General features: G+C 35.5%; 2 protein-coding genes across 2 annotated transcripts in view; both read left to right on the top strand.

Moving 5' to 3' along the window:
* The window catches only part of LOC108904796 (Down syndrome cell adhesion molecule-like protein Dscam2), a gene marked incomplete at its 5' end in the record, with an annotated part of 50,045 nt that extends 26,088 nt beyond the window's left edge, over nt 1-23,957 (top strand). The window contains 12 exons of the mRNA XM_023454123.1: nt 2,518-2,811; nt 2,871-2,990; nt 8,733-8,906; nt 12,962-13,390; nt 15,419-15,586; nt 16,297-16,559; nt 17,117-17,327; nt 18,375-18,530; nt 18,589-18,833; nt 22,383-22,989; nt 23,077-23,370; nt 23,428-23,957. Coding sequence (XP_023309891.1) covers nt 2,518-2,811; nt 2,871-2,990; nt 8,733-8,906; nt 12,962-13,390; nt 15,419-15,586; nt 16,297-16,559; nt 17,117-17,327; nt 18,375-18,530; nt 18,589-18,833; nt 22,383-22,989; nt 23,077-23,370; nt 23,428-23,639 — 3,173 coding nt within the window. The remainder of the gene's footprint in view (nt 1-2,517; nt 2,812-2,870; nt 2,991-8,732; nt 8,907-12,961; nt 13,391-15,418; nt 15,587-16,296; nt 16,560-17,116; nt 17,328-18,374; nt 18,531-18,588; nt 18,834-22,382; nt 22,990-23,076; nt 23,371-23,427) is intronic.
* Nucleotides 23,958-23,978: 21 nt separating this feature from the next.
* On the top strand, nt 23,979-26,192 carry LOC111691399 (Down syndrome cell adhesion molecule-like protein Dscam2). Its single transcript, XM_023454143.1, has 4 exons — nt 23,979-24,006; nt 24,320-24,793; nt 24,881-25,174; nt 25,232-26,192. The coding sequence occupies exons 1-4, from the start codon at nt 23,979-23,981 to the stop codon at nt 25,441-25,443; spliced, it is 1,008 nt and encodes a 335-aa protein (XP_023309911.1). The 3' UTR covers nt 25,444-26,192.
* The last annotated feature ends 327 nt before the right edge of the window (nt 26,193-26,519 follow it).

Raw genomic sequence — 26,519 nt, forward strand, 5'->3', positions numbered from 1 at the left:
TTTTATTAACAAATAAATATTACTTGTTAATATTTAAAATGTAAAAAAATGTATTATTCATTCATGTGTTTAGGTAATAAGAACTGTTTTTGTCGTTCACTATTAAAAACGCAATAAAAACTAGGTTAGTAAGATTCACTCTCAATAAAAGGTCAGCGGTCAGGAGCGACCCAAAATGGGGTGTAAATAATAATTTGAAAATTTTATTTTCACCTTAAATTCAACTAATTTTCTCCTATCTTCCCTGAAATTGAATAATATTATGACTGAATCGCCCTGTATATAATATATTATTAATATTTTTGCATGTGCCATTCCACAAATAGAAGCTGAAAATCAGCTGTAACCTCCGAATTCTTTGAAACTGCATGGATTTGCATGAAAATTTAGAATAGGGTTCATCTTAGGCTCAAGTTCAAAAGTGACATAAGCCCGATTGACACTTTTTGTTTTTTAGAGGTAAAAACTACCCCTAAGTGAAAAAAATTGAAAAAATTAAGTTTTAAGCATTTTATTGAGAAAAATCTTGTTCAAGCACAAAGATTAAATAATGTTCCATGTTTTCGAACATGTTTTATGATATATTTGATCTTTTCGACCCTTTATTTAACCCTTAAAAACTACCCCTATGCAAAAAATAATGATAAAAAATTACTTTTTAAAGATTTGGAATGATTAAATCGTGCAATTATTTAAAATAAAAGTTACCTTATAGCTAATAAAAGAATTTTTCCCTTTCAACCCCTAAAAACCACCCCTGTATTGACAAAAATGATAAAAAATTACTTTTTAAAAGCTTGGAATGCTTTAACGGTGCAATTATTTAAAATAAAAATTCCCTCATTGCTTATGAAAGAATTTGTATCTCATAACACTTTTCAACCCTTATAAATCACCCCTGTGCTAAAAAAATGATAAAAAATTACGTTTTAAATCTTGGAATGCTATAATTGTGCAATAATTTAAAATAAAAATTCCCTTATATTGTTTATGAAAGAATATTTTACTTTTGCCATTTTCAACTCTTATAAACTACCCTTTTACCAATATTAATGTAAAATATTTTTATTATAATCGATTTTTAAATATAATCAATCATAAAAAAATTGCTACGCTGCATATAAATAATCACACTAAATTTTTTTACTTATTTTATTTGTATAATATATAATATAACATATAAAAATGAGAAATCCTATTTTGCTCCGAAAAAATGTCATTGGTTTTTTTACCATAACTCGGTTAATTTTGAAGCTATAGTATCCTACAAAATAGCATTTTAAAGATAATTTCAAGAGCTGTAAGATCGTTTGCATATAAAATCTTTTATGTCCTTCGTTTTCTAAAGGGAAAGGATCGAAAAGCTTGAAACAGGTCGTTTTTTCACTAAAATGGATACTTCAAGCGGTGATATCTCCTTTATTTTTTATTCTATAGGAATAAAAAAAGCAAAATATTTGTTGAAAAAAAAGCTACATTTTTGTTGTCTATCATTTTTTACGTATCTTTCATCGTTTCAGTTATCATATAAATAAGGCAATTTTTTTTGAATAATGAAAAATACGTTTTCAACTTTTACCGTACATTATTCAAATAATACGCATTGTAAAGGGTCTACGATTAATTTTAATTCTGATGGAAATGGTACAGCGTTTACTGCTCATTTTTCCTTAAAAAGTATGAACAACCCATCTGTTTTTGACGATAACTCCATCAATTTTGCTCTAATTAACTTTTATAAGTACTCATTTTGAAGGTCTTTTTGAGTACTATAAGAAACTCCAGGGGCGTTATACACGTAAAATTAATCCTTTTTCCGTTATTTGACGTTGAATACATCGATTCGAGTATTCTCCCCAAAACCAAGTCCCCTTCCAATAACCATATTTCGCTTTGTATGGACGTACAACACTTTTTAAAAACGATTTTCTTTGTTTATTTATATGCTACATTTTTGTAAATTGCACTTTTTTTTAATAAAATGCGTAGTTTTTGAGTTATTCGTGAAAAATACCTTGAAAAAGTGTTTTTTTCACTCAAATTTCAAAGTTTTCAATCGTGAATAACTAAAAAACTATTTATTTCTCGAAAAAATTCTTCGAATATTTTTTGGTCAAAATTTGAATCTATAGATTTCCAGCGTTATTTTTGAAAAAAAAATGTCCACCCCCGAGAAGGGGTGTCAACCCCCAACAGGATGGATGCGTCAATCGGCGCTATGTCACTAATGTTCATTGACCTTTTCTCTAACTATCTGCCAAATTTCAAGTCGATCGGTTCAGTTTCAAAGAATTTGGAGGTGAAAAGTTTCAATGACTGTACTAAAAGGAAAAGGCGGAAAATTAAAGGACAATATGGAGAAATTCTTCAAATATTATTGACGTCACTGATCCTTGCTGATTTGTATTATACTGTGACAAAACTTCAGGGTTAAATTTATTTATATATACACCCTTGTTTAAATGTTTATGTCGATATTTCCGACACTAATCTCATAACCTGCGTGAACCGTTCCAGTGCCGCCGAAGATCCTCCCGATAAATCCGATGACGGATTTGCTGCGGGAAGGCATGCGGGCCGCTATCACCTGCCAGATAATGGAGGGCGACCTCCCCATCACGTTTCGCTGGGAGCGGAACGGGAAGGTGGTCTCCAACAACGCGGCCCTCGGCACCGTCATAAGGCGGATCGACGAGTTCGCGTCCTCGCTAATTATCGATCAGGTGACTTCCTCCCACAGCGGAAATTACACCTGCGTCGCGGGCAACGTGGCTGGCTCGGAGAAGTACGTCGTTCCCCTCACCGTCAACGGTAGGTAATCGAATTCTTCGCTCGCTTGAATCGGAATAGTTAATTCGTTTGTTTTTCAGTTCCGCCGCGTTGGACTGTGGAGCCGACGGACTCCAGCGTGGCGTCTGGACAGGAAGCCATCCTCCACTGCCAGGCGGAGGGGTATCCCAAGCCGGTTATCACGTGGAAGAAGGCTGTTGGTAATTACGTAATTAGTTGTTAAGGCTTCTTTGATTTGTTTTTGGCAGATGCGGAACAATCCGTACAATCCGTATTCCAAAACATTTCAATCAACAGTATAGAAAAAGAAGAGAATATACATTGTTGTGGCTGAGATATATACAGTTATAATATCACAAGAGCATAGAAAATATTCGATTGTACTTCCGAGTCACGAGACGTATTCTGCGAAACACCACGACAGCGTAGCTGGAGTGGTGTTTTAAGGATATACGTCGAGTGAGGAGGTTAGTATAATCGAATATTTTCGTTTGCTCGAGTGGTATTCGATACGATTATATAATTCAGAGCTTGAACCGAAGCGTTAAATTTTTTTTTTTGACGTTTATTGACAAATGTTAAAACTATCGTTACCATGACATAGTTCACATTGTTGGAGGAGGCGAAACACCAAAACGGTTATACCACGTCGTCAAGAGTATAATCGTTTATCAATACATAGTAACTACGTAAAATTTGTAATTGCTATTGGCTAAATTTCTAATGAATTATATAATCATATTCTATATGTCATTGTTAATCAATTTGGCTTTGTTCGTACAGCAGTCAGAAACTATCAGCAACTGTATGACACATGCGTGATAGGTCAAAAGCGTTCGCACAGCGATAATCCGTGACTCCTGACTAAAAATTTGATGTTCGCAGAACAAAACTTATGAGTTGTGGACTAGTTTCCAACCATCAAAATAATCCGCTGACTCCCAAACAAATTTTCGGTTTCGGACATGCGCACTATGCGCAGTAAGTGACAAATAAATAGACGATGAATCTGTTCAAAATAAGTCGTCAACATAAATTTGAAATAAATAAATATTTATAGGTTATGATCATTCAGTCACGATTCACTCCAGCATTTTGAAATCGGTCGGAAATTAGTTTGACGTCGCACATGCGCAGTGAAAAATTGACAATCGGTTGGAAATTGTATTCTGCGAACAAACCTAATGCTTGGTGCCAGTAGATATTGAGTAGCAATGACGTAATTTGTATGTTACATCTCATCCAAAATACGTGAGTAGCAAATAAAGGGTCCCAAAGAAAACGCAGGATTTCATTCGATGAAAAAAGATTTTATAAATAAAAAAAAATTACAGTTTGTTAAGGGGTAGACATTGCCATTAAATATGAAATTTCCTTCTACCGAAAATGCCACTTAATTTGCGCACAGTCTCAACTACAAACTGTCCGTATTTATAATGAATTTTCACTCCACTTGCCACATCCGTCGTATAACATTCCATTCTGTCTAACCACAACGTGTTTACTACAACATGTGACCCCGCACAATGCCGCCAATTCTTCGGAATGAAAGTGGGAAGGAAAGTGGAGGAAATATCTGCGCGATATGTAAAATCGGTTAATTTCTGTCTTGAGTTCAGAACATACTACAAATTTAAATATGGCATCAAAAGAATTTATTACTGGACTGATCGATTTATTTCGTAATCACCCGTGTTTATGGAAAACAACCTCACCAGAAAATACAAATAAAAATAATAAAAACGAGTGTTATAAGGAATTAGTGGCGTATTGTATTATTTCCACAATAACCATGTTTTAACCCACTTTGTTCGCTTTTTATTTCTTCTGCGTCGTTTTATAATCACATAACCCATAATTCCAAGTAATAAAACGCGTTTAAAGTCGTTTTTGTTCATGTTTTCGTAGAACACTCAAGCCAACTACACTTACGAGTAACAAATAAATTGCTCTGATTTTTTGGACTTCCGAAAGATCAACGATGACAGAACAATCTTACCAAATTTAGAGATAAATCTTTGTGAATGACACAGACGCACAGTGGTCGGAAATCCGAAAAAGCTGGACAAAAGTCCAAAAAGGCTTGCATCATCACCAAAAGTTGAGACATGTTTTTCAGGTCGCTAAAGCCGAATTTGGAGTAAAAAATCTCAAATTCAAAATAGCCGATATATCACGTTAATTTGTTGAATCTAAGTTCGAGTGTCTCTGGTATTGGGGTCGCGTAAAACGTATGTAAGGTCGGAGTTTGCGGTTTTTGAGGTAATTAATTATTATTAATAAAGTACGAAAGGTAAATATCTGCGACATAAGGTATGTATATGGAATGAATTCGTCTTTTCAAACGAAATAATTTCTAAATACTATTGAAGCTTATTCTTGTTATAAAGCTTATTCTAATTATTTAGCTAATTCTAATACACATGAGTCATTCGCATCGTCGTCACAGATCACATAACCGTCAGAGCATGAAAATAATATCACCATGGCTTCGCTTGACAAGCTTTTCTCATTTTCATCTATCTTGCACCTTTTTAAAAAAGGTTGATCTAAAATGATGATTTGCGTTTCTAAATTCTCTTGGAATTCTCCTTTCGAAAATCGAAAAATTTATTTTTTCGTTCAAGTAATTTTTCTGGTGAAATATCATAAATAATAAGTTCATCTATAATTTTTTTTTTAAAAGCAAGCATTTAGTGACTTCATTTTATTTTCGTATTTATCTCAGCAAACCCTTTCATTTGATACCCATATCATGAGGGTGCATAAAAAATAATTGGTCCGCCATCTTTGGGAGTCCGCCATATTGGATTTAGAATGACGTCACTTAGCTAACCATGCATTGTCATCCAAACTAAATGTGTATGCAAAATTTCAGCTCAATCGGTTGGGGAAACTGTTTTAAAATTCAGTTGCAAAAAATTTGACCCATACTAACAAGGCAAGTTAAATAAAAGCTTGTAAAAATATAATAAATGGCACACGAAAAAGGTGCACGTTCATAAAAAAAAAAACAATTTGAATTAGAAACGCTCTTTCGGAACGCGAAGAGACACTAAAACACTAGCTATTGTATAACTAAGGCCTTTTACAATAGTAAATCGGCCGTACACGGAGGCATAAAAAATGACTCGGAACCCGAATCCGGAAAAATCCGGTGGTTTTCTCTTCTGATATATGAAATTGACACTCCTGTCCGCATTTTCCAACTTTTAATAGTGCAGGATCTCTTGGGATCACAACTATTTCGATAATTTACGATTGATGTGATTTGAAATCGATGGAAATTGCAAGACGTTTTTGTTAAAACAATAAAAACATGCAACTTTCGAAAAATGAGGTTCTAAATGAGCAAACTTAACTCCAGGAACACCCTCTCTATTGCACACAACGATTCGTACTCTAGAAAAAATTTGCACGTATTTTCAATTCACCGCTTTTTGAGGGGTCAGTGGCAAGTGAAATATGCTAATGTGTCGCAGCATACTTCCGATAGTTGCTGTGTCTATACACTTGGGCCAGCTCTCTGTCACTTTAAAGAACTACGCAGTGACTCCTTCTATAGAATATTCTGAAGTATTAAACAACTTTGAAATTTCGACTTTTGTCCAGCTTTTTCGGAATTCCGACCACTGTGAGACGTAACGTATAAACTGTCAAATAAACTTTGTACAATAATTCGATTCAATAAAACTTCGCATTAGTGTCCTCTCTAAGATTTATCTGAAAGATTTTTCTTAACGATTTATCTGACGATTTTTTGCTACAATTTATCGCTCCAATAAGTCTTTGCGTGTATATTCAACTAATGAGAACTAATAAATGCAAAACCGATATACAGGGTGTAAATAATAAGTCTAGTCAAACTTTAATGGCATATTCCGATGAAAATAATCAAATTTTGCCCTATAAAAATTTTTTATAGGACACTTCCCTATGGAGATGCAGGATGTTAACAGTTTCAAATATTAATATTATTTTTCCTGTAATTTCACTGGCAAAAAAAATTGATTGATAAAATTTGGGGGATAACATTTTTTTAGCAGGGACTATTTTTTCATTGATAACTTATTCCAAAATATAAATACTCCAGTGGCGTAGCTATTGGGGGAGTAGGGGACCTTTTTTGAAAAAAAAATCGTACGACACTGACTTTTTAAATAATTTTAAATGTTTTTAAATTGTACAATCAATTTGTGGCAATAAAGTATTCTTGTAAAATATTCGTAAAATTTACTAGTCTTTAGATAATAATTGCGAAATCAAATAAGAAGATACTTAAGTACCTACGTTGCCATTTTTTATTGATTGCTAAATGTGTAACAATAAATTCAATACCTAATATTTTTGAGAGATTTCAAAACACTACACAACATCACAAGAAATGTTCAAAATATAAAAAAAGTAATTTAAATATTTGAAACTTTTAACACCCTGTATCTCCGTAGGGGACCGTCCTATCAAAAATTTTTATAGGGCAAATTTTGATTATTTTCATTGGAAGAATACGCCATTAAAGTTTGGCTAAACTTATCATTTACTTCCTGGATATCTGGTGATTATGCTGACGAATGATCTTAGCTACTTATATCCAGTATCCAACAGTCTAGTATCTCAAATTTCAGCAACTTGTAATACACATTTTTTTAAATTTTTAAATACATTGTTTCTGTTTCATTTTATAAATCTTGAAGACATTGGAAACGCCCGAATATGATGAAAAATTACAGTTACTGACAGTGCTGATTATAATGATTGGTAAATTTTCTTTGTGGAACAGATCTGAAGGACAATAATATTTTAAAAACCCACAGGGACCTACATTTTTAGTTTGTATTTTTATTATTCCTATTTTAGTATGTAGTATGCAATTTGTGAAGATAATATATAAGAATATATTATTTACCAATTACAATCAGAAGTGTCAGTAATTGGCCAATGTTTCATCCTCTTTAGGCATTTCCAATGCTAATGTAGCATAATCTCACTGATCGTCAATTGGATCATCGGAATTGGTTTCATTGTTTTAACAAGTACCTACATCATTCTAAACTGAATTTGCTATCAAGAATTACTTCAAGGTAATTGAAACTGCTGCATTGTCCTAATTATCTTATGTCCAATGCTGTAATTAAATGTAATAGAACTACCTTTCCTAGCAAAATGGTTATACTGCGAGAAATTAAGAGTTAGTAGCACCAATTAAAAACTTGATTGAAGATGAAGGCAATCATTAATTTCTGACTTAAACTGAAACAATTTCAGATTGTTGTATAAAGAATTATTTCGCGATTCAGGATCAAGATAATATCGATTATAAAATTTAGTAGTATCAGTGGTCGAAAGATCGATCCTTGAGGAATTCCAGAAGTAGCATTGATATATATTGATTGAAAACTACGATACTACACTGTAACTTTCCATAACTATCAACAGGAAGTAAAAGAAACCATTTAGTTATTCCTGATAGTTTTAGAAAAATCTGCGTGTTTTGCGCCAGACACATCAAATTCGTAACAGTTGATCTATCTGGATAAAAGGCATGCCGTTCGGCAAGAGAACTTCATAAAACACAAAGTCTTTAAAGAGAAATGTTAGAAAGCTGTCAAGTCTAGTGGATTTGAGCTTCAACTTTTTTAAGGCAATATTTAAGACTCATAGAAGATGAGAATATCAGAAGAGAAACAGTTTAAAATTAGTGAAAGTTTATCATACATCGGAGTTGTGGGAATAATATAAATGGACTGAAAGTAATAATGACAAATTCCTTTACAATAGCTTCATTTAATCCGATCCTTTATATGAGCTGTAGCATTAATCACAAAAAACACTGCGTGAATGTGAACAACTTGTAGAAATAAAACAATTATACAATTATTTATTTTTAAAAACTCAGTTTCCGTACTTTACTTGCAGTGTACACTAACACGATGTTTTTTTAGGTGAACAACCTGGCGAGTACAAGGACTTCCTCTTCGAACCGAATGTCCAACAGTATCAAAACGGATCTCTGAATTTTATGCATATTTCGAAAGAAAACGAGGGACAATATCTTTGCGAAGCCAAGAACAACATCGGAGCAGGAGTTAGCAAAGTTATTTTTTTAAGAGTTAATGGTAATAGCTACATCTAATAAATAATTGTCAGAAAATAATATTTTAGAATAAAATTGAACAATTTTCTCTAATCTATTTAGTACTACTCCCCTTTTGGATCAACATTTAAATAATTACAGTTTTTGATACACTTTGAATCCGTAAGAATGGGTACAATATATCATTAAAAAATTCCTTATAAGGAAAACTTTCAAAATATGTTTATATTCCAAAACAAATGCCGCATAGAATTGAAAAATAATCGTGAGTGATATGACTAAGGTATGGATATGACGATCAAAAAATAGAAAGTGACTATAAAACTATATGCTCAACATATTAACTTTATAATTTTGCAACGTACCACACTTTGAGAGTAACAAGTAGAGTAGTGTAAGTAATGTTATCATTGCATTGATTTTTTCCTTCAAATGGTTAGTAGAATATTTCAAAAGATAATAGCAAAATGATAATATTTCAAGATAATCTGTTAGGTAAGATTTTGACATTATCCATTGAAGGTACCACACTTTTTTCTGCAGGGTATATTTGCGTCGTTGCAACAAATTTTCAGAGCTGATTCCTCGCGTCAAGCAAACTTAAAACGACAAGAGTTGTTTTTTTATAAAATATTTTCTAAGGTTTCTATGATCGTTCAAATATGTGGATGAATCATTTCCAATCAAAACTTTTATGCTTTTTCTTTCATGGAGCGACTTCGTTCAGGGTTAAAAGTGCAAAAATCATGACAGTTTGAAACATCGTAAGCTACAGAACGTTGATGAAAGCTAGAAAAGTTTACTAGTCCAGTTGGTAGAGGTTCGGTCTGTATCAAACCTTGATAACCCAGAAATAACTACACAGGCCTACTTTAAATGATGAGTACAATAACAGGCTAATTTGCTGACAAAGTATTTTATCAGGAAAAAAAGATATTAACAATTTAATCGTGAAAACAATTTTTTAGTAGTTTTCTTTAAATAACTCAGCGGGATGACTTTGTACGAAAAAATGCTTAGGACATGATTTTTTTTAAAGTATTCCTGTGCAGTTATTTCCGAGTTATCAAGAAAATGTCACCAACAGTAACTTTTCGGCCTCTGTCGACTGGACTATACAGCCTTGCACAGCGTTTATGAATGAACGGTAGTCAAACAGATAGATTCAAGCCTGAGTACCATAATTAAGCAACACGAAAATGGTATAAATTCTATTTCATGGTCATCTAATCCTAACCTTAAAGCATATATGGAATGTTCTTAAAAGACGCATTTATATGTATCCCAGCCATTGTCGGTTAGTTAGAACAAGTTACCATAGAAGAATGGCAACAACTACCACAAAATATAATTTATAATTGTGTCAATAGTATGAGTCAGCGGTGCGGTTAATTGTTATATTAATATATAACTTTGGTTAACAATACAACATGAAAATAATAATATAACAAATAATTTTGATTTCCTTACTACCTACAAATAAATATTTTGGTTCGACAATTTCCAAACTACTTGCCACGTTGTCACATTAGGCTTCTTGATATCGCTCGGCCGTAACCCATCATCCAAATATTTTATCCAGTATGAGGGAAGAAAAGGGGGAACAGTTGGCTTTTCTAGATAACCTGGTAACTAGAAATAACCGGCAGTTGGCCTACAGTGTCTACAGGAAACCCACCATCAAAGATAAATATCGATAAGCGAATTTAAACCAATACCTAGTACAAAAAACGGACTGTAATGAAAACAATAGTCAACAGAGCTAGGCTCAAATTGGGATATCAAACAAGTTATCAATACTAGAGGACCACGAACAGAATCCACAAGAATACATCAGCAGGTAGCATGCTCGCTTTACATTCATAATGTAACAAACCGTATTACCAGAGAAAGAGTATAAGGTTCTTACCTACACGAAAAGTCCAACAGTCCCTACACGAAAAGTCCAAGGTCAATAAAAGACCCGCTTGCCCTCTGTACCCATAACACCACATACCATGTTAATGTGAGTAGGATTATACAGATATGACAAAGGGATCGGTTATTACAAGAAAAAAGGAAGATAAAAGAGCCTTAAGGCTCAACAGTCTGAGAAATCAGATATTGTCCAACGTACGTTAGAAGAAGGACGTACAATCAATTTCGAAGATACCGTGGTGGTTGTAAAACAGAATTTTGCAAACTGGTGAGATGAGAATTACTAGAAATGGAACAACATCGAAATGGTATGAATCGTGATGAAAGCTTTTGGATAAACAACACCTGGTTACCTCTTCTAAGGAGGAAACAACGGTGCGAAGAGAGAATGCGTTGTACACCACTGCACAAGCCTGAAGCAATATCAACTATCCTACTGCGCAGGCGTGGAGACACACGATGGGGTGCGGCCCCAAATGATTCTAGTCGCAGCGGAGCTTTTAAAGAATGGTGAAACGTTTGGAAACATTGGACGTCGCCAGTGACAAAGGCTACTGCATAACATCTTAAAGGACCACCATTATCTGAGGAGCCACTGCTGAAGATGCTGACAGTAGAAGAATGGTGAAACGTTTGGAAACATTGGACGTCACCAGTGACAAAGACAGAACGTGTTAGAGGACCACCATTATCTGAGGAGCCAACATAGCAATCTTAAAAATAACGACAAGAACCGAAATCAACATCAGAACGGACCTAACCATTCATCTCTGTTCTTCTTGATTTCTGTACAGTCTAGGTCGAAATCTTTTCTTTCTCTCTCCCCCCACTAGAATTCTGATATTGGCAAGGCCTGTCACATGTTTCGAACCTTCTCTGTGTTTCACAACTTCTGATTTTTCTACGTCGTTATTCTTTTAAACCTTGCACCTGCAAAAATCAAGAACCAGAACGACACGATCCAATGATTAAAAGCCATACAACGGAACGACATGTACCAGTGCCCACAGTAAATATAAATACCAGCCAGAAGACTTAATCTCCAGTTTCAGAGTTTCTTCTGAAGAAGAGAATGATATGTCTCCCGAAACGTCAAGAAACCTAAAGCGACGCGACGATGTGACTATAGGTTGTTTAACCATTGACACCTGCCACGGAATGTTTTATTTTTGTTCAAATTTAATACACAACAATTATAATAAAGGCACCAATCAGTTAAAAGCAATGGCGTAGTTGCGAGCTTTTGTTCGCATTTGAACTCTTAAACCTCTATTCGAGAAAAATAACACGTGTCAACAAAGGTCAAGAAGCAGACACACTAATATGCATTCCCGAAAAATGTTGGTGCGCTGAATCCGAATCTGGACGCAGAATTGCTCTATCACGTCAGATATCCTAACCTAAAAGTGCAAAAAACACTGTTTTTCGTCATATTTGAGGTTATGTAATAATGCCATCTATTCTTTTTCAAAAAACTAATACTACTAACAGACGATTCATTCTGATTTAGTAAAATTGTTAGTGTAAGCCTCGTTACACACTTGCGGGACCGGCTATCCGGATCCGGCTGACTCTTTCACACGTAATTTAATTTTCAAACTGGTTTGGCCGATATTCGTCTCAGTTGCATTTTTGTCACGACAAGAGATGGATCGTAGACGCATTGCAATTATGTGGCTTGGCTGTTGCCGATGTCGTCGCAATAAAAAAAAACAAAAAATATAAAAAACTTCCAAAAAATATGAAAAAAAGCTAAATTTTTGTCCCACTGGACATGTCTGATATAAAGAATGCAATATCTACTTCTAGAGAACAAACATTCGATATAGTTGCGTACAAATATTTAAAAAAATAATTGACACGTCCTGTTCTGTTCAATGAAACCGGACGACTGAATCCGGCAATCATCCGGCAAGTGTGAAAGCGTCAATAAAGACTCTGTACACCTTGCTGCCGGGTAAGCGGATCCGGTTAGCCGGTTCCGGCATGTGTGCAAAGGTTGTAACAGTGTGAGTTTTGGAAAACCCTATATTGAGTAAAATATAGTCACAGCATTTGTAATTTCATTAAATGTCACAAAATCTTAAACTTATTGCTTTTGAAAATACCCTCCTATGTATGTATAACTACAGTATAAAAAAATTAACTGAACATTTCTAGCGCCTGCCCGATTTCCCCAAAAATCGAAGCAAATCCAAGTAGTCAAGGCAGACCAAGCACATCTGCAATGCTCAGCTCTGGGAGATACACCCATGGAAATAACCTGGAAGGTTGGAGGGCAGCAAATATCCAAGGACGCCGATCAACGTTATACCATTCGTGAGCAGACCCTGGCGGAAGGGATGGTTTCCGAGTTAGGAATAGAAAGAACAATCAGGCAGGACACCGGAATTTTCATATGCTCAGCATCAAACTCGTACGGAAAGGATGATATGAATATTCAGCTGATCGTCCAAGAAATTCCAGAGCCTCCGAGGAATGTCAGAGTTATGGATCAGCTGTCGAGGTCGATTGGGATTTCGTGGACGCAGCCGTACGCGGGGAACAGCCCCATTTCGAACTATATTGTGCAGTATAAGCCAGGAGCAGGTATGTGATAATCTCAAGCTATTGCATTCTCCATTATCTAGAGAATACATTTAACTTATGCTTGCCCTATAGAATTAAATTCCCCATAAAATTAAGTAGTAATTTTTAAGTCCGCCAACGAGTTAAAAAATTCTATCGCATTTTCATGGTGCGTCATCCCTTATCAACCCTTTAAAATGCTTCAATTTAACTCTATTTACTGTCGATTAATGCCCTTGGTACACTCACACCATGTAAATTTGGTTTTTCTAAATTCAAATTTTTTTCGAAATTTGAAACCTCACTTTCAAGGCCTATAACTTGGGGGTGCAACTTAGTTAAAGGTAAGGTTCTCCTACATGCCCCTGCTCTGTGTCGGTTCTTATGCGATACACCCTGTATATGAGTAGAATTGTCATATAAACTCATGAACTCTTATTTGAATTGCTTCTAAATTCGAAACTTTTGCTTATTCACATTATCCACTAAGATGAAAATGCGCCTCGTCGCTAAAGATGGTTTGCACTTGTTAATTCTCCAACATCCAATCAACGAATGTCCGGTGCATTAAATGGTCGTCTGGTTTCATTTTCTGGGTTAGCTAATTCTTGAATGGATACAGATGCAGATCTTTTGTTAAAATTTTTTCACAATTGTTTCATTCGGGACTGAAAATTCCACGTAACTTGCGCACAATCTCAGCTACACACTCTCCGTACTTGTAATGGATTTTCACAATCTTCACTCGCTCGTCCGTCATATAGCGCTCCATTTTTATCTAACCGCAGTGTTTACTACAACATATGATCCTACACAATACTGCCAACTCTTCGGAATGAAAATGACGCACAATTCAAATCCTTAACTTGACTTTTAAACCTTGTTATTGTTATTCCAATAACAATATACAGGGTGATTCACAACTTATCCAAAAAAATTTGGGAATAGATGCGGCATGAGAAATAGAGTTAATATCGTAAAAAAAAATTTGTAAAATCCTTATTGTTTCCGAGAAAAAAAAATTATTGAATTTATAGTACATTCAACGACTACATAGCTGGACAACTGTAGTCTCTAGCGTCATTCGCAATGCGCCTGGAGAGCCACGTGGCCTCAACGACTCCGAATACTAATCGGATTTTGCAATCGTCGTTGCAATAGTATTTACCTGTTATCTGTGGTGTTTACAATGGTTTTTTAGTAGTTAGTGTCAAAAATGGGTAGTTAATGTCAAAAATGGTTTGAGTGTATAGCAATTCGGAGTTGATGGGATATCGTTTTAATTTATGGTGAAGCATTTGTGTTATGGTGAAGCAGGACAACATTTGTGTTAGTTCGTAGAAACTGAGTAAGACGGACCCAAATGTGTTTACACGTGGATAAAATTTTGAACAGTTGTTCACAAATTAATTTTATTAATTAATAATGGCAAAAGCAGTTGAATTTGCCGATATAAAATAGGTGCTATAAAATTCTATTTATTTCTTTCCGTGTGAAAGTTTTTATCCGTTTTTATCACACCACCATGCCGGTCGCATTGTGCGAGGTTAGGTTTTACAGTGGATCAGTTTCCAGTGCTGTGCGAAAGTGTACTTTTAAATCATTTTCGAACTGTCCTTTTTGATTTTTTATTTACAAAATTGTATTTGTAAGGGTCCCCTGTACATCCAGATTTTTTTTTGATAAGTTCTGAATCACCCTGTATATATAACCAATAATTAAATGTATAACATATAATGAAAATCTAGTAATAAAAGCAATGAAAGTGAATAAAAATAAATTTAAACTTGACTTAAAGGCAAATTTTCAAACTGTGATAACGAATTTTTGAAGTATTAACTTAGTCACTTCCTTTTTAATGCATTGTTTTAACTATTTTTCAGAAAAAGTGCTTCAGATTTATGAAATCATCATATAACTACTTTTTCCAGTACTTCCTAGTTCTCCTACGCCTTTGTCTTCTAAGTCTATTTTAGATTTCCAAAACAAGACCTTTTCATTTTTTTATTTTTATTATGTTTTGAAAATTAACAGTTTATGGAATTTCAGAAGCATGGCCAAACCAACCCTTAAAGGTAACTGTGCCCGGCTCACAAACAACTACTACGTTACAAAATCTGCGTCCAGCTCAAGTTTATCACTTGAGGGTTTTAGCGGAGAATCGTTTAGGACTCAGCGAACCCAGCCAGACCGTGCAAGTTAACACCCTCGAGGAAGGTAAGCATGAATTTTTAATTTGTGAACAGATTGTCTTCTGTTAAAAAATAATCTAATAATAAGTTTGTAAACACCCTGTTGAAACTTAGAAAAGTAAAAAATTGTCTAGGTATAAATATCAAACTGTTACCGATAAAAACTACTGCAATTTAGACTGATTTTTTCAGGTTCTTTAAGATTAATATTAGAATTTTCAATTTTGAGTAACCCATCCATTCAATTTATAAAAAAATGCCAACAGGATTACCAGATCTCAATTCTATGGATGTATTTTAATCCTATGGTATCCAAAGAAAATCAATGTTTTTTTTAATAAGTGTACTTATAGTGTGTCCCAAATTGATGGAATAAAATTCATATTTTTTTTCTAGTAATGTTTGCCAAACATGGCTCAAAAAAATAGAAAATATTGCAGAAAAGTGACAATTTCAATTTACCAATTGACCCGTTTCAGCGATTTTTTTAAATTTCAACTGGAAAAAATGTGAATTTTGTTTCATCATTTTGGAACACACTGTATACATTAGAGAAGAGACATAATTTGAACCATACGAAACCTGAATGAAGACTCTCTCGAACTTATCTAACACAAAGACGGTTATTGCTCCTAAGGCACAGACAAAAACAGCTTGTACAGTCGTATAATTAATGCATGCAGAGACAGCATGCCTAATAGGAGTAAAAGTAATTAACATATATGAATATTTTAGTGCCAAGTGGTGCTCCTGTAGACATAAGGGCGGAAGCGAAGAGTTCTACAGAACTGGTTGTTACTTGGGAGCCTCCACCTAGGGAAACATGGAATGGAAACTTACTGGGTTACCATGTAGGCTACCAAGAATATTCTGGCGAGGACACAAACGCTGTTTCGCAAAGTTACGTTTTTAAGAGCGTCGAAGTGAGGCCCCACTATGGGGGAGAAGCTACATTACAGGGACTGGCGAAATTCACCACGTATAGTATAATTGTGCAGGTAAGGCGGCACATCCCATTTTAGCAACATAATTATTTTTTTATTTAATGTATAGTATAATATTGTACGTTTTTGTCGCCTCCTCCAACTATTCTAGTTGTACATAATGTTAAGGTTGCTTTAACTTAGTTTAAGAAATGCAATATACACTAGAAAATTGCACGAAACCACGAAAAATATACGCTGTTCCTCAGTATTCTTATTCCTGCAAACCAAAAAGTAAATTACTAAGAAAATATGTGCACCTCTGAATGCAGCAAACATTTTGTAACAAAGTATTTAAGCCAGATAATCTGATTGAAATATTTTGATGTTTCTGTACTGATTCAAACAAATGTAAAGATAAAAAAAAACTAAATCAAATAAAAACATACAAGTAACGATCCCTTTTTTGCTTTGAAAGCAATAAAATATTTCCGCACTAATCTGTTTGTAGTCTTTTGCTATTGTCGTATTATGAGGATTTTAAAATGTTTGTCCATGATTGTATATAACACTTTTAGTGCATTTCCTGCGGAAATTAATTGGTTATCAACAATATAGTAACTGATTTTCAGGCCTATAACAGCAGGGGTTCTGGGCCAGCAAGTGAACCAGTAACATCGAGAACTTTAGAAGACGCCCCTACACTACCTCCAGAGAATGTGCAATGTTCCGTTCTTACTGCTCAAAGTTTACACATATCATGGGAGCCGCCACTGGTGGAAGGACAAAATGGAATTATACAGGGATACAAAATTACCTTTCACTCTGTGGGAGAATGGTTTGGTAAGCTAAAACACTAAATAAGATAAAAACACGTTCACGTTTTGAAAAAGATCGATATAAATATGGCACGAAATAGAAATTTTTGAAATAACTTCGTTTAAAGTTGCGATATTTCATGCCACATAAATTTTTATTTATTAGTTCAATGAGGTTCAGCTGACAATGACATGGTGACAATCTGCTATAAATGAATTTTTTTCTTTTTGTTCAATTGGTAATAGTTGTACCTTTAATATCATCATGTCTTTATTCTCAATATGTAGAAATTGGTATCTTTTCTATTGGTCGATTAAGGTAAGGTACTTTATCCATGGCAATCAATGCACCAGGTTCACTGTGAGGCAAAATTGTTATATACAAAGCATTTTTTCAAATATGCCGCTGTCCATGCTGCCACATTAATCTCTTGTTCATCGCGACTCGAACACATATAAACCATTATCCAAAAATCTGCATACACTTCCAATATATGTAATTATTAACTGCCTTACTTTTCCAGAGGGTGCCTTCAATCCCGTAGAAAAATAATTTAAAAATGCTTCTCATTAGCTGTTGACATTTAAATCTTGCCAAAGGTTGGAGACCGCATATTCTGTCACGATAATCAATTTTCGTATTTTCGATGCTTATCATACATACTTTTTCTAGGCTCTTTACCATATTACAATTTCGTTCTTTCCTATTAGTACTTTTTCGATTTCATATTAAGTAGTCAACGGCCATGCAAAAATTATCTTTTAAACATTACTTCACACAAGCACTGATGGTCAGAACGGTGTTCATCAGTATGTCAACGGTTGACACTGATCAAATGGTAGCTTTTACATAACCGCTGATCATCAGCGTGATGATTTTTGTCGATGGCGTTGATAAAATTCGAAGATTTCATTTATAGGTCTAGATATGTACATTCATCTGAAACACACTGAATAATGCTAATCTTTAGCGTTGTTATGACCATCACCGGAGGCTAACGTTAAAGTTTAACAAAACACTTAATTTCTTTTAAAATAATAAATAAACAACTATATATATTTCTTATTTCAGACAATGACGATCAACAGACCAAAATAGTAAATCACTTAAGGACAACCATATCCGGTTTACGTAAATACACAAACTACAGCATAACAGTGCTAGCATACACCGCAAGCGGAGACGGAGTCAGATCTGCACCTGTGTATTGTCAAACAGAAGAAGACGGTAAATCCAAACTTTTCAGCCGAGGTCCTTCAACCTTAGTTTTTGCATTTTTTTTCAGTACCTTCCGCTCCTGCCGAAATCAAAGCAGTTTTAAGTGCGTCTAATAAGATCCTTGTCTCATGGCTACCCCCGAAGTACAGCAACGGTCCCCTAACTGGCTACACATTTTATATGAGTGTCGTTGAGGACGGCCAAGAAGAAGGAACCCACAAGCGAGCTCTGAATCCCTCCACCGAAATGCACGAAGTGATTCGTGCCCAAGAAACTGCCACCCTTCAATTCTGGGTTACCGCCTCCACTAGAGTGAGTATTGCGATTCTGAGTAAACGCCAGGAACGCTGGCCATGTTTTATTTATTGTCCGTCTCAATCATTATAATCTAGAATATGACGCGTCATTGCTCATTGACGTCACTAGCAGAAGTTTGGTCGATCCCAACTTGGCACGCGCATTCATTTTTTCAATCATTTTGTCTGCAATGTTAAGGTTAATTCCGATATATTAATTGTGCAGGTGGTTTTCACTCTCGCACCGATCTCGAAAAAGAGTCATTTTGCATATACTAAGACTTTCTTCGCAAGCCGCGCAGCGGCGAGCGGTGGGGCCCAAAGGGCCCCGCCATCCTTCCTTTATCCGTTTAGCATATTTTGAAAGCGATTTCTTAACGTCTTCCGAATGAAATTTCACTTTTCCGGGGGCTCCACGGACAAAAACGCAAATTTTCGCTGTGGGAGAGACACGTCTCCGCGGGACGTTTTCGAAGGATATTTTTTACTTTTTAACGCCGAAATTTGCTTTTTAAATAGGTTCAGCACCTTGCATCTCTCTCGCGAAATCCCAATATTTTCGTAAAGCCCAGATTATTTCGCCCAAAAAGCAATTTTCGCGGCGTCATATTTTCCTTTCGTGATACTGCCGGCACTCGCGCTTTGTTCCGAAAGGGAGTTGAAACTTTTCTCTTTGCGTACGATCAGCTCCCGCAACCCGGCGACGCGACTGGTACGCTTTTCTGATGCCGTGTCGCAACGTTCTCCCTCTTCTATATCACAATCAACTTTTATTAAATCAAATGTAACAAAATATAAGACGAAATTAAGAATATTTTAATAGAAACTGTCACCGCGGTAGAAACGTCATCAGTACGGCGATGAGCGATTATTTTTATGTTTTATACCGTTCCGAATCCTTCGCGGACGATTTTACGGCAGAAAAATGAAATTTTTAACATTACGAAAGTGTTTGTTTACTTTGGCTATGAACAGGAATTCAAATACTAATACGGACAAACTCTACCCAGATGCAATGATAGCTCAGGTAAAAGTGTCGCGTTGCAAAGAGATTGACGGTTCGAATCTCGCACGGGATCCCTATGTTTTTTTTTTACTTATTGCCGTATTTTACCTTCATTATGGAGTTTTCTTTTTAAATCTTTCCATAGGAAGGAAATATAACTTTTCAAATAGGTTTTTATGCACAGGATGTCTAAAAATACTGCGTTGAACTTCGAACGGTCCAAAGATAATTAAATCAGCGAGAAAAGCATCGCACAGAGGTGCCCATGCCGCGCGCAACGCGGCCCGAGGTCCGAAGGCCCGAGAGAAAGGTCAGCTCCGCGCAAGCGGAGTTTGCCGACCTTTCTAGTTATATTGTAAAACACAATTTTAAATAATGTTATTTACAATAGTAGTGCGCGATATAGGTTTATTAAGAAATAGTATATTGTAGTATAACAACCCCGGGTTAGATCGAAAAAAATATATAAACGTAGTTGTGGCAAAAAAATATGTGATCGTCATAAGGGATACCTACGTTGTATGTATCTATTTTTTTAATTGACCGGATGGCGCTGGCTACTAACTTTAAAGAGGGGAAGTATGGTTTAAGTTTATAAAACAAAAGCAGAGTAAATACACCTAACTTTATTATTTACGTACAACAGTCTTTAAATTAAATATGTGACACATTTAAAGAACAGCAAAAACATTAACAACCATTTAACATAAAATGAGAGTGCCAGGCTCACCTAGAGCTCCTGTGGGAAAAGAGCATGGCAGAGAAACCCACGATCGTTGTTCTAACTACCCAAACATAAACACAAAACAACCGACAATAAAGGGCATAAATTAATTGATAATCCTTTGCTAATGATAAATAACACCCGACTTATTTAATGTCTCACTAAATGTCACCTCACTCGAATTTGACATACACACTTCCAAGTAAAACTGAAGAGGTTTGGTGTTAGTTAGCCGGCAGGGCCGGAAGGTACTGGAGTCCCATACAGCATTCCAACTATGAGTTGACATTTCGGAAGATCTGTTTTAGCAATTATTTTTTTGTATTTAATTATTCTTTTTACAGATTCATTTCTCACGGGTGAAAATGTTAGTAAATTCAACAAGGCTCTTATATGCGTATGACATAAAGTGAGCACAAGAAACGCTTTATTATTTGTTTTTCAAACAACGTAATCATGATGAAACAAGTTAAATGTGAAACAAAGGAGTTATTAATGCAATATCTGGGCAGTCACGACAATATACACATATTTTAACATGTATGTATTGTAATAAATGATGAGCAATTGCTAATAATAATTATAACAATTTTACCTTAGAAAAATATATGCCCTTGAACCTTGAACATAAAGCAATGGAGACTAATTATACAAAGAAGCATTGTTATCATTAAACATCTATAATCATCACAATCATAAGATTACATAGAATAATTAACAACAAAGTACTTATATTACCTGCTAATTAATACGGGTTAAACACTTTGATTTTTCACTATTTTGCCACACTGCCCGCCGATCGTCTTACTCCCATCCCCACACTGTTTAGGCTTCCTTCCAGAATTCCCCACCTAAGTGTTTATTTTTGCGCTTCCTTCTACCAACTGTCAATATTACGTTTTCATTATTATACAATACCCACGTAACAGGTGACGTCGAAGTTGATACGATAAGTATAGTTTTGCACAATATAGTACTCTGCATTGGGCGGCAAATATAATTTTGAATTAATAGTTTAGTGTTGGGTCGGATACAAAACTATTATATGAAGGAAATATTAAACATGAATTTAAAGTTCGTGCTTTCTTGGTTCCCCAAGAGAGTGAATGAACACGGTCCAAGAGCCAATAGGAATTACAGCATGTGTCACATGTTATTATTAAATTGTTATGGAAAAAGAAATAACAGATTAAGTAAAAGAAACCTTGTTTCCACAACAAAATATTTTTTTCAATCCTCATATTCTCCCGCATATTTTCACACATATTTGCTATTTATATTCAAGGCTATTGATATTCTAGGAAACAACTACTCTGCAGACTAAAACCACGACTAACATTGAATTGCGTGTATAATATCTAGTCAACAACTAAGATCATTCGTTAGTAAAACCACCAAATACTCGATTTCGAGCTTATAAATTCTCATCACTACACAATTCATGATGTTTTGATTGTGGGTGAGGTGTACCCAATAGATATAAATCAATGATGCTGTTAGCACTGAGAAGTGATGACAATTAAGATATAACACACTCAAAACACGTCGGTAAGTAAACATCCAAATACTTCAATAATTCGTTGTTCGTCTTACCTATGGCCATGTTGCCAACTTGATGATCAGATCCAGATCTGGAGAATTGCAGTAGACTGTAGAGAAAACAGATATAAATTTATTTAATTTATGAAGTGTCTCAAACGTGGAGTATTGCAGACAAAATTTGGCGTTTGCAATTAGAGACACCATCCTTTACTGAATAGTAACATAGTTTTATAATCTAGATAGTATAGTCTAGCTAAGAATTGTTGATATAATATAATTCAATTTCCTTCCAGATTGGCGAAGGCGAGAGCACCAGAGTAATAACCGTCACACCTTCCAAAATCGTACCTGCTAGGATAGCGTCCTTCGGCCACGAGGTCGTAAGCTCCTGGAAACAAGACATATACCTTCACTGCCGTCGCGTAGGCGTTCCGCTTCCAAACGCCGTTTGGAGACTGAACGACCTGCCACTCGAGGTGGGAGGTCGCCGATCCATTTTACCCAACGCCACTCTAGTGATCAAAGACATTCAGAGCGTCGACCAAGCCAACTACTCGTGCAGCGTGGAGAACCAGCACGGCAGGGACGAAATAGTGTACAGTTTGAAAGTGTTGGTTCCTCCAGAGGCTCCTGTACTGACAGTGGTGGAGTCCTTCACCGACAGCTTACACTTGAGGTGGAGCGACCAGGGCAATGGAGGTTCGCCCATTTTGGGGTACGTCATCAATTACAAGAGAGACCATGGGGATTGGGAGGAGTTGCAGATCTCTGCGAGGACGGACGAGCACATGTTGAGGAATCTGTGGTGTGGGAGTAGATATCTGCTGTATATCACTGCTTTTAATAGGATTGGCACGGGACTTCCAAGTGATATTGTGCCTGCCCACACGAAAGGCACTGGTAAGTACTTTACTGTTAGTATAATGGCGATTCGATATCACCAAAGTTCTAACAATTAAAATTGTGTTTAACTAACAATTTTTTCAGTGCCTGTTCAACCAAAGCAGTCCCAAATGCTGACCATGAACGCCACAGTAGTCACCGTGTGGTTGGATTCCTGGGGCGACGGAGGATGTGGAATACTCTACTTCATAGTAGAGTACAAGACCAGCAGACACTCGTCTTGGACGATGTCCTCCAATCACGTAAAGCCCACCGAAAGGATATACAGCATCCAGGATTTGCTACCGGCTACAGAATACCAACTGAAAATTACCGCCCACAACAACGCGGGCGACACGGAGGCCATCTACAACTTTACAACTTTAACTTTATTAGGTGGTAAGGCTTTTTATACATTAAAGGTGATTGGAGCAGGTGTTTAATTGAATTCTTTAGTTGTTCCAGAATTAGCCCCGCCAGTATCGCACTCAGGAGACCACCCCTTTTACACCAACGCCAAAGTTTTCGTACCCATAATGTTGTCGATATTCGTGTTAGTTTTGCTAATAGTCACGCTATTTTGGAGAAAAAGTAAGTCCAGTTTAAGGGGTAGTACGCAGTTAGGGGAGAACAGTTTTATTCTAGATGAATTTTCTAATAATGAATAGTATTAGTCCATAAAACATAAAAAATAAGTCACTATTTTTTATGGACTCTTTTGTTTTTCAAATACAGGGCGTTAATGACGAATTTCCGCCATATCATTTTCAAAATATAGTATATTGCATTGAAATTTGCTACAGGTAAATTTCTAATTACTATTTTAGTGCATTTGTTATTTAAAGTTACAACTTTTTGAGGTTATGTCATAAGGTATCAGTAGAAGTCAGCGACCTCTATCAGATGATCAAAAATTAACAATAGTGGCGTATTTAGCATCCTCATAAACATACTTATACCAAATTTCATTGCAATTTATTGCACTTCATTTATTTTCTGGAGGTAGAATGGCTAAAACTGTATTTAGTCCAGACGGTATCTGTTTCAAAAAGCCATATTTGGGTGAATCGTATATCCACGTAGATTTTTGGCTTTTTGGCTTTCAAATATCACTAGAAATGAAAATTTTTCTATGCGCATAAAATAAAACGTGGGCTTAACTTTTGACGGCACAATATGTTAAAAAAATTGGAAAAATGTCATTTTTTACTTCCTATTTAATTATGTATCTTTTTAAGAGTTGATTTTAGGCGAAATTGGAAGAGGAAAAAAATTTTTGTAATTAAATTTTTTACAAAACATGACNGCTCCTGGAAACAAGACATATACCTTCACTGCCGTCGCGTAGGCGTTCCACTTCCAAACGCCGTTTGGAGACTGAACGACCTGCCACTCGAGGTGGGAGGTCGCCGATCCATTTTACCCAACGCCACTCTAGTGATCAAAGACATTCAGAGCGTCGACCAAGCCAACTACTCGTGCAGCGTGGAGAACCAGCACGGCAGGGACGAAATAGTGTACAGTTTGAAAGTGTTGGTTCCTCCAGAGGCTCCTGTACTGACAGTGGTGGAGTCCTTCACCGACAGCTTACACTTGAGGTGGAGCGACCAGGGCAATGGAGGTTCGCCCATTTTGGGGTACGTCATCAATTACAAGAGAGACCATGGGGATTGGGAGGAGTTGCAGATCTCTGCGAGGACGGACGAGCACATGTTGAGGAATCTGTGGTGTGGGAGTAGATATCTGCTGTATATCACTGCTTTTAATAGGATTGGCACGGGACTTCCAAGTGATATTGTGCCTGCCCACACGAAAGGCACTGGTAAGTACTTTACTGTTAGTATAATGGCGATTCGATATCACCAAAGTTGTAACAATTAAAATTGTGTTTAACTAACAATTTTTTCAGTGCCTGTTCAACCAAAGCAGTCCCAAATGCTGACCATGAACGCCACAGTAGTCACCGTGTGGTTGGATTCCTGGGGCGACGGAGGATGTGGAATACTCTACTTCATAGTAGAGTACAAGACCAGCAGACACTCGTCTTGGACGATGTCCTCCAATCACGTAAAGCCCACCGAAAGGATATACAGCATCCAGGATTTGCTACCGGCTACAGAATACCAACTGAAAATTACCGCCCACAACAACGCGGGCGACACGGAGGCCATCTACAACTTTACAACTTTAACTTTATTAGGTGGTAAGGCTTTTTATACATTAAAGGTGATTGGAGCAGGTGTTTAATTGAATTCTTTAGTTGTTCCAGAATTAGCCCCGCCAGTATCGCACTCAGGAGACCACCCCTTTTACACCAACGCCAAAGTTTTCGTACCCATAATGTTGTCGATATTCGTGTTAGTTTTGCTAATAGTCACGCTATTTTGGAGAAAAAGTAAGTCCAGTTTAAGGGGTAGTACGCAGTTAGGGGAGAACAGTTTTATTCTAGATGAATTTTCTAATAATGAATAGTATTAGTCCATAAAACATAAAAAATAAGTCACTATTTTTTATGGACTCTTTTGTTTTTTAAATACAGGGCGTTAATGACGAATTTCCGCCATATCATTTTCAAAATATAGTATATTGCATTGAAATTTGCTACAGGTAAATTTCTAATTGCTATTTTAGTGCATGTTATTTAAAGCTACAACTTTTTGAGGTTATGTCATAAGGTATCAGTAGAACACATAGAAGTCAGCGACCTCTATCAGATGATCAAAAACTAAACAGTGGCGTATTTAGCATTCTCATAAACTTACCTATACCAAATTGCATTTCAATTCATTGCACTTCATTTATTTTCTGGAGGTAGAATGGTTAAAACTGTATTTTAAAAAATCGTATTTGATTCCCTAGATCTCAAAAACAGAAGACGATAAGTTCATAAAAAAATAGTTTAATCACCCGTTAAATTGTTTGCACTCGTTGCCGTAACACCCTGTATAGAAGTCTGACATTTATACTCAAATATTTTTTTTATAATTTGCAAGATGGATTTAAAACTTTGCCTCTTCTGTTTTTAGTTCATTTTTAACCTTGAGATGTAACATTTTAAATATATTCTGGAATATACACGTTTTATTACAGTAAACAGCTTTTTTGTATACAAGGCAAGCAACTTACCTATATTTTTCTTAAATAAGTAAATAAAAAAACAAACAAAAATTGTTAACCAAAAAGCTTCCTACAATATAACTCTTATATTTATTTTATGTGTTATTCTTATAAGCATTTCTCTTTTTCTTTGTATATATTTTATTTTAAATAAATATTTTATTTGTGCTTCTTTTTTATTTTATTTTTCATTTTCCTTTTATTAATTAAATATTGAAGTATTGAAGATAGAAAGGCATTGAAAAAATGATAAAAAATGATATAGTACACTACAAATATTTGATATTTTGAAATAAAAACTAATGTTTTGAAATATTTGTACATTACAAGATGTTTAAATAAAATCCTAGCAATATAGTAAAGATAAATAAATGTTACAAATCAGTATTTGGAAATGTCAAAATAATATTTAAATTAAATTATTCAAATTA

This window comes from Anoplophora glabripennis, unplaced genomic scaffold (genome assembly GCF_000390285.2).
Source record: "Anoplophora glabripennis isolate ALB-LARVAE unplaced genomic scaffold, Agla_2.0 scaffold104, whole genome shotgun sequence".
NCBI lineage: Eukaryota > Metazoa > Arthropoda > Insecta > Coleoptera > Cerambycidae > Anoplophora > Anoplophora glabripennis.

Coding starts and splice junctions, on each gene's coding strand:
- LOC111691399 (XM_023454143.1), top strand. CDS start 23,979: ATGGCTAAAACTGTATTTAGTCCAGACG. Junction 24,007..24,319: donor AACTGTATTTAGTCCAGACG/GTATCTGTTTCA, acceptor GCCGTCGCGTAG/GCGTTCCACTTCCAAACGCC. Junction 25,175..25,231: donor AACTTTAACTTTATTAGGTG/GTAAGGCTTTTT, acceptor TGAATTCTTTAG/TTGTTCCAGAATTAGCCCCG.